This window comes from Metarhizium robertsii (genome assembly GCF_000187425.2).
Source record: "Metarhizium robertsii ARSEF 23 chromosome Unknown MAA_Scf_5, whole genome shotgun sequence".
In the NCBI taxonomy this organism is placed as follows: Eukaryota; Fungi; Ascomycota; class Sordariomycetes; order Hypocreales; family Clavicipitaceae; genus Metarhizium; species Metarhizium robertsii.
Genome location: NW_011942193.1, coordinates 1,007,166 through 1,015,274, shown reverse-complemented (window position 1 = coordinate 1,015,274; position 8,109 = coordinate 1,007,166). Strand labels below are relative to the sequence as shown.

Here is an 8,109-nt window from a genome sequence, read left to right as displayed (position 1 = left end):
TCACAATACAATCGCCAATTCAGGCCGGTCAATCTTCTCCTCATCCAGGTTTGGATAGTACGGGACCATGGCATCAGCACACTGGACATAGGCATCATTGTAGAGGCGCCAGTATGGGGTGCGGACTTTGCGGGCCGGGTGGAAAAGGCCTGCCCAGACGTAGTTGAGCACGACACCCGGCCCGACAGACATCCTGATGGCTTCGACGGCTTCGACGATGCGGTCGATGACGTGGGGGCTGGTTTCAAACAGGTTGGGGAAGAGGAGGTTCAGCAGATGGACCATGGCATCTTCGCAGCCGAGCCCAATGACGCCGAGGGCGATGTGCTTGACGACAGATGCGGCTGTTTGGCGGTGGACCTGGTCCCGGTCGATGAGGGCGTCTTCTAGGAGAGGGGTTACGGCGTAGACGTAGTCCTTGGCCATTTCGCCAATGTATTCGAATAAAAAGGAGAGGGATTTGAGCACGCCGTTTTGCACATTGAGCTCGGGGACCCGGTACTCGTTCATCAGGGCTGGGAGCACGGTGAAGGGTGCGCACGTCTCCGCGACGATGCCGATGGCGACGGCCGTGTTGACTCGAGACTGACGCTCCTGGACACGGAGGTTGTTCAGGAGCGTGGCGAGGACGTCCTGCGGACCGATGGCCTTGGCGATGAAACCAAACGTATTGTTGGCGGCTCGTCGGATACCCTTCTTGTGAGCCTTGAGCATGTCCAGCAGCTCGAAGCAGATGCGCATCCATTCACGGGCGTTGACGCTCTCGGGCCCGCGGTCCGCAATACGTCCCACAAGATCGATGGTGTTTTCCTGGACCTTCTCGTGACGATTGCGAAGAATGGGCGTGAGGCGAGGCAGCAAGTCCTTGATAGGAGGCTGCATCTGGCTGATACCTACGACCGTCACAATGGATCGCAGGGCGCCCAGGATGGACCCAAGAACTTCGGGGTATTCTTCACCGAGGTACTCGTACAGGATGATGCCAAGCTCGCCCATGAGGGCGTCTTCGCCGCACTGCTGCATGACCATGGCGATTCGCGAAATGAGATCGGCGGCCTGCTGTCGCACGGTGGCAGACTTGTTGTTCAGCCTCCAGCGAATCGTGCCGACAATCTGGGGCAGATACGGCTTGCACCGTGTGCCCAGGGCGTTGACTACAGAGCCGAAGCCGTTGAGCATAACGACGTCTTCGACGCTCTGTTCCTGGAACGCATGCAGAATGCCGTCCACCAGCCTCTCCTCCAACCGCTCGCCGATATCTGCGGCGCCAAGACTAGCCACAAGCTTCTCAGTGGTTTCCACCGTCATTTTGCGGTACGCCTCACTCTCATCTTTTAGGTTGCTGACGATTCTCTCCAGGATCTCGCTGACACCAACCTTTTGTCCAATATCAAACGTCGTCTCCACAACTTGCTTATAGTTCCGCTTGTCGAGGGCCATTCTCCTCACCCAGAAACTCTTGAAAAACTCATCGAGCACGTGTTCCTTGAGATAGCCCGCCGTAACACCCTCTGTGCCTGCGCACTGGGAGACGACCTTGAGCACAACCTTCTTCATCTCCTCATCGGGGGAAGAAAATTCTCGCAAGAGAATCTCCATGATTTGACTGGTGTAGTAATTGGCATACTCCTCGTCCATGAGAGGAATAATGTATCCAACCGCCTTGAGAAAGCCAGCAAGCCCCTTGCCACGCTGTTTCCGCGCACCAGTCCACAGAGGGTTCAAAATATCGTCGAAGCTCTCAATACCGTATGGGTTGGATGCCTCTGCCAAAGCTGCAATGGCCAAACTGGTCACGGTCCTAACCTTTGTCTGCTCATCGTTCAAGTTGGGAGCAATGCACTCAACAAGACCTTTGAGATGGGGCAGGACAGCACAGCCCATCAGAATGGCAATCTGCTGAACAATCTTCACACCGGTGTGTCTGGCGTGCCATGATTTCTTGCTTCGGCAGACGGCTCGCAAAAAGGGCAGCAACGCTGGAATGGTGAGAGCAGACGCCACAACCGCGAAGGCTCTGGCGGTTGTGTTACGCACATATTCGTCAGGGTGGTCGATATCTGGCCGCATGACGCTAATCATAGTCGCCAAACCAGCGGCTTTTGCCACGTTGGAAATAATCTCACGACCTTCGACTCGGGCATAGTAGTCTTGGTCAATGAGCAACGGCTCAATAACCACAAGGATCCTGTGAACGTAGGGTCGCACTAAATCATCCAGTTTGTATAGAATTCGATCAATGACTTTGACCAAGAGATGGCGTTCTTGGTCCTCCAGAGACTTCTCCATGAGAAGTGGTAAGATTTGAGCAAATAATGGTCCGGCCCCAAAGTTCCTCGCATTGTCTGTAATTTGCCGAAGGGCCGTCTTTCGCATAGGCGGGGTTCCGTTCTTGATTTTAAGCAGGAGCCGCATGATTTTGCGCTCCTTCAGCTCGTCCACGGACAGGGCGTTCTCGTCTGCTCCGTCGTTGAGCTTGCCAAAGTACGCCATATCCTCTGGCTTGAGGAACTGCAAATCACCTACACCAGAGAGCTCAGCCGGCACCGGTCTGCCCCCTAGCCTCACTTGATCCGGATCCTGCATCATGAAGCCTGTCGCTGGAGCTGGCGTTGCCATCAGCTTATGTGCCGGGGCGCGAACAGGTTCATACCCAGGAGGTGGCTCCAAAATCTTATATCCTTCATTTTCACCCGGCAGTAGCATATCTAGCTCTTCATCGCTGAGGGGGAGATTACGGGCAGAGATATCGTTTCCAAAGGCCGGCGGTAAGGCACCGGGAGCTTGAGTTGGGTGCATCGGGGTAGCGAGTCCTTGGTTACCCATGGGTGTCGCTGAAGGAGCTTGGTCCCATCGGGAGCGCTTTTTGGTAGTCTCTCCGTCGCCGATGGATGGTGCTTGGTCCCATCTTGAACGCTTTGGCTTCACCTCCTCGGCCTTATCCTGAGGCTGTTCCTCAGCTGGTGCAGAGGATACATCCCATCTCTTCTTTCGCTTTCGTCCTGCCGTAACAGCCTCAGTCGATCCGGCCTCGGCGTTCTCCTTGTCCACGTCTCGCAACGTCGGCTGGGCCTCGGCCTCGTTGTCTTCGCCATTGAGCTTGTCCTGAATAGCCTTTCGAACACGTTCCTCCTCTTTATCTAGTTCGCGGGCTTCCATGATTTCTCTGTAGGTTGCCCCATTCTCGGCGGCTCCGGCCTGTCGGTTCTCCGCAAAAGGATCGGCTCTGGTAGGCGTCAAAACTCGATTAAAGCGACGTTTCTGGTAGTCGGTTTCGCGGTCAGTAATTCGACCGCTCTTCTCGCCTTTTCCCGCAAGAATGTCATCTTCTTCCACTCCATTCCCTCTGGCAAACTCGTCGATCATGTCTCGCGATGCAGTATATTGGCCCACGAGCCGCCGGGTATTGTCTTCATCCATATCATCATCCTCATCCCCCATCGGCAGCGACGTGTGGTATCCTGCAAATTTGTCGCCTCCATCACGCTCATATAGCTCATTATCAGCGCTATCCGTGAGCTTCTGTCTCCTGTCGTCGTTGCGCTGAGTTGACGCATCCAGCGCGCGCGAACTTTTCTTCGCAGCGTTTCGCTCGCGCTGGAGCTTCGCGATCGTGTCGAAATCTGCGTCGGACATCTTGACTCAGCAAATTCTTCTTTTTTTGTTCACCTCATCCCGGTTCCAGATCGCAAGACGAAATTCCAGAGTTCCCGTTGCACATGGATAGGCAGCCTCGATGGGGGTTGGGGGTTGAAGGTGAACGAGACTTTTCCAGCTAGCCCAAGCTGAGGCGGCGAAAAGTCTCAGAGAGCTGTAGCGGCAAGCCCCTGCCGATGTTTATCCGACCATGCAGAACTCTTGGCACATGTGCACTCATGGAAGCTGGACAATCTTGTCCATGTCAGAAATGGTACACTTGGGCTGGGCTCTCTGTTTCTTGCAAATAATTGATATAACCATTCGATATGATTGGCGGTTTTTACGTGTCAATCGTCATTTGTGTTATATGGTATCCGAGCTACCCGTGTTTGTCTGGACGTACAGTTTTCCTCCCCGTCTTCTACGAGCTCCCCCGCGTCCTTCTGCGCTTATGTAAGGAGATCGTCTCGATACTTTTGCGCTCTCCTACATTTTCGACCACTGTATTGCTTCTCGCTTTTGCATCAACAGCCGATCGCCTCTTTCTTGGTCCGCTCAGTATGACTTCTTCCTGGATCTCGGATTTCACCCGGACCGGTTCGACCTCTTCCACCGGTTGAGTCTTGCCTATGCGATTTGAAAACTCTCTGAGATCAGCCGTAAACAACACCGAGTGCGCCCATCCTGCATAGTCACCCCAAATGGTCCGGAAATGGTCCCCGACTGCATCATACATTGCTTTGTTGAACGTCTTCGCTTTTGACTTGCCGAATTTGTAATCTCTCTGCGCTATCTGCCACACGTGTGTGTCCACCGGAACAGATTCACCCCAACCGAGGCCCATAAGACATACGCAGTCAGCAACCTTTGGTCCGACACCAGTTAATGACAGCAGTGCTTCGTGGGCTCCCTTGTAGGTTGGGTTGCTACTGCCCGCACTTGACGAGAGTCCGGGCCCAGAGTGTCGAGGATTACGGAGCGATTCAAGCCATGAGGATGGTTTCTCGAGGGCAACTACGCGAGCCGTATTCGCAATATATTTCGCACGATAGCCGAAACCTAGCTCTCGTAGATGTGATTCGACATTTTTGCCAGTAAGAGATTCGGGAGTGGGAAAGTCGTGCATGGGTTCTCCATCAATGTAGCCGATGAGGGGCCCGTAATGATTGCATAGTTTATGGACCTGTAGAGGTTAGGAAACGCAAACATCCTCGGGTCAACTTGGTATGATTCACCATTTGAGAAATGCGACTGATGTTGTTGTTACTGCTGCATATGAAGCATATCAGCGCTTCCCAGGCATCCTGGCTAAGAATTCGCACACCCTTAAACTCAGGGGCTTTCTTCTGAAAATTAGGGTCCGATTTTGACCACTGATCGTATAGAGCACCAAGGTCAAGGTTCAAGCTAAAGTATCGACGAACAAGCTCCTCCGTGTCGTCTTGATTGAGTTCATCTGTGACTCTGCGTGATGGCGGCGTCGGAAGAGCATCCTGATATTCCGGCCAGGTAACCCTGTAATGGAGATGGGAAGGGTCCTGCCTCAGAGACAGTATCCGGCCTTGGAGAGTACATGTCCTTTGATAAACAGTGAGAAGCCACGCCATTTGTAAAGTCACTGCAATACTAACCACTCATCACTTATTTTGCGCCATCTAAACGACTGACCACATCTCAATGTCGTGTCGATGCAGAGCTCTGAGAGGCTCATAGGCAACTTCCGCCACTCCGTTGCTCGTTTTACACACATTACTGCGTAATCATAGAAATCAAAATCACGTAGCTGCCAGATGAAAGACAAAGAAAAGAAGGGAGAGACTGAATGAATAATGAATAAAATGGTAACCAACCACCCAGTCCTGAGGTTCGATTTACCTGTAATGGCTGAAGGTCATTGAGTGGATTTACCCTGAAGTCTGAAGATACGTACCTTGGTACTTTTGGTTGGCACCCTGGCATTGAACCCGCGGATCAACCGCTGCATGGGCTCTGCCGGCACCACAATCACACATCGAGTAGTTGAGCTAGGCCCAAAATAGGCTAGTCCCTCGCAGCGAAAAAGCTCCAGCCTCGCCCGAGTTGAACAGTTGAAACTCGAACACCAAGTCGTAGCGAGATCTTCGACGCTGCCGACTACATACCCGAATCATCAGATTCGTGCGGCCTATTGATCGCCCGAGGTTGTGACTCGTTGTCGCGAATTATGAACGGGGACAGTTATTCGTCACGTGGCGGTTCGTACCCTGAAATCTTTGATCAACCTTAACACTTGGGAGCATTGCTAACCTCATGCCGTGTCAAAGCAGAGGGCCGAAGCGGTCGGGACTATCCTGTAAGTTTCTCAAGCCACCGCAAATTACCTTATTTAACCATCGTACAGACTTCTAGGGGAGATCGAGAAGACCGCCGCGACCGCCATAGAGACCGGGATCGTGACCGCGACCGTGAGAGAGACCGGGATCGGGGGGACCGTCACCGTGATCGCAGACGATCAAGGTCACCAGACCATCGTGGTGGGCATCGTCGTGGAGATGGTGGTGATGTAGATGCCTATTCCTCCAGCCGCAACCACCGCGACAGAGAACGAGAGGACAGATATTCTGGACGCGATCGAAGGGGAGAGCGTGACTGGGATCGAGATCGAGGTTCCTCGCGCAGAGATGCCCGGCGCGATGAAGACGATAGACCCAACAGGCGAGACCGAGAAGGCGTCGATGATCGTCGCCGTGGTGGCCGGGGCGGAGATCGACGAGATGATGGTTTTGCACGACAAGAGAGTCGCAGAAGCCCATCTCCTGCAAAGCCACGAGAACCCACCCCGGACTTGACAGACATTACTCCGGTTCTGGAAAGGAAGAGGAGGATGACTCAATGGGATATTAAACCACCGGGGTACGAATTGGTAACGGCTGAACAGGCAAAGCTGTCGGGTATGTTCCCATTGCCCGGAGCCCCGCGACAGCAGCCGATGGACCCTACAAAGCTCCAGGCTTTTATGAAAGAGCCAAATGGTGGCGTCTCGAGTGCTGGTCTGAAAGCAAGCAACTCTCGTCAAGCGAAGCGTCTTATTGTTTCCCACATTCCCGAAGGAAACAGCGAGGAGAACCTTCTATCCTTTTTCAACCTTCAGCTCAATGGCCTGAATGTTATTGAGAGCTCAGATCCATGCAACCTCTGCCAGTTCTCAACCGACCGGTCGTTTGCAGTCTTGGAATTCAGGAATGCTGGTGATGCTACGGTGGCTCTTGCCTTGGACGGCATAAATATGGAGGCAGACGACACCATGAATGGAGACGGTGGTGAGAAACAGGGCTTATCAATTCGACGCCCCAAGGACTACGTTATGCCAGCTATCCCCGAGGAAATGGCTTACGACCCCAATGTCGTATCAAATGTCGTACCTGACACGGTGCACAAGTTGTCCATCACGAACATCCCGACGTTCCTTACCGAGGATCAGATAATTGAACTCCTCGCTGCATTTGGAAAGCCGAAGGCATTTGTTCTCGTAAAAGACAGCAGCACTGAGGAATCAAGGGTAGTGTTTTCTTAAGTGACATCCAAGCATCAACACTGTATACTGACATGTGATAGGGTATTGCCTTTGCGGAATATCTCGAGCCCGGTTCTGCCAACGAGCCCGCGCTGAACGCCTTAAATGGCATGGACGTCGGGGGCAAGAAGCTGAAAGTCTCCAAGGCTAGCATTGGTCCCACTCAGGTTGCCAATTTCGATGTTGGCATCACAGCCATCAGCGGTCTCGCCTCTCAGACTTCTACCGATGCCGAGAAGGGACGCGTGCTTCAACTCCTCAATATGGTGACCCCAGAGGAGCTAATGGACACAGAAGAATACGAAGGTACGTTGTTGTTTTCTACGATACGGCTTTGGTCATACTAATTATGTTACTAGAAATCTGCGAGGATGTCCGCGAGGAATGCTCCAAGTTTGGAAATATCCTGGAACTTAAGATCCCCCGCCCAGTGGGTGGCAGCCGACAGTCTGCCGGAGTTGGCAAGATATTCGTCAAGTTTGACACGCCAGACTCTTGCCACAAGGCATTGACTGCATTGGCAGGCAGAAAGTTTGCCGACCGAACCGTCGTTACCACATACTTCCCTGAAGTAAGCCTTCTCCGCCGCCTTACACAGTGTATTCGTAGCTAATCCAATGCTTAGGAAAATTTCGACGTGGGTGCCTGGTGAAATCACTCATGGTGCATCGAGCAACCCAGGGCAGACACATAAGTTGGCTAGCTAGACGTGGGAAATGGAAATCTTTCAAAAAAAAAAATCTGTATTCTTCTATTTTTGTAAAACAGTAAGGCTTGTAAGGTGATGAGGATGATGCCTGACTTAAAATGCGACCTGTAACAGATCTGGGCGGAATTGGAGTCGTGGGAATATGAAATGGGACTAAAAATAACAGCACAGCTACGGCAAAAATCGCAACGCGGTTTCTAGACTAATA

General features: G+C 52.6%; 3 protein-coding genes across 3 annotated transcripts; 1 reads left to right on the top strand and 2 right to left on the bottom strand.

The window, feature by feature from the left end:
* Positions 1–3,636, bottom strand: MAA_04343 (splicing factor 3B subunit 1; the record flags this gene model as incomplete). The annotated part of the gene is made up of 1 exon (XM_007822341.1): positions 1–3,636. One exon carries the CDS (start codon positions 3,634–3,636, stop codon positions 1–3), a length of 3,636 nt encoding a protein of 1,211 aa, XP_007820532.1.
* A 424-nt stretch (positions 3,637–4,060) lies between these two features.
* On the bottom strand, positions 4,061–5,246 carry MAA_04344 (N-glycosylase/DNA lyase; the record flags this gene model as incomplete). The annotated part of the gene is made up of 2 exons (XM_007822342.2): positions 4,061–4,822; positions 4,875–5,246. The coding sequence occupies 2 exons, from the start codon at positions 5,244–5,246 to the stop codon at positions 4,061–4,063; spliced, it is 1,134 nt and encodes a 377-aa protein (XP_007820533.2).
* Positions 5,247–5,842: 596 nt separating this feature from the next.
* On the top strand, positions 5,843–7,844 carry MAA_11210 (uncharacterized protein; the record flags this gene model as incomplete). Its single annotated transcript, XM_011413190.1, has 6 exons — positions 5,843–5,873; positions 5,943–5,971; positions 6,020–7,177; positions 7,234–7,498; positions 7,552–7,763; positions 7,818–7,844. The coding sequence occupies 6 exons, from the start codon at positions 5,843–5,845 to the stop codon at positions 7,842–7,844; spliced, it is 1,722 nt and encodes a 573-aa protein (XP_011411492.1).
* Positions 7,845–8,109: the final 265 nt, after the last annotated feature.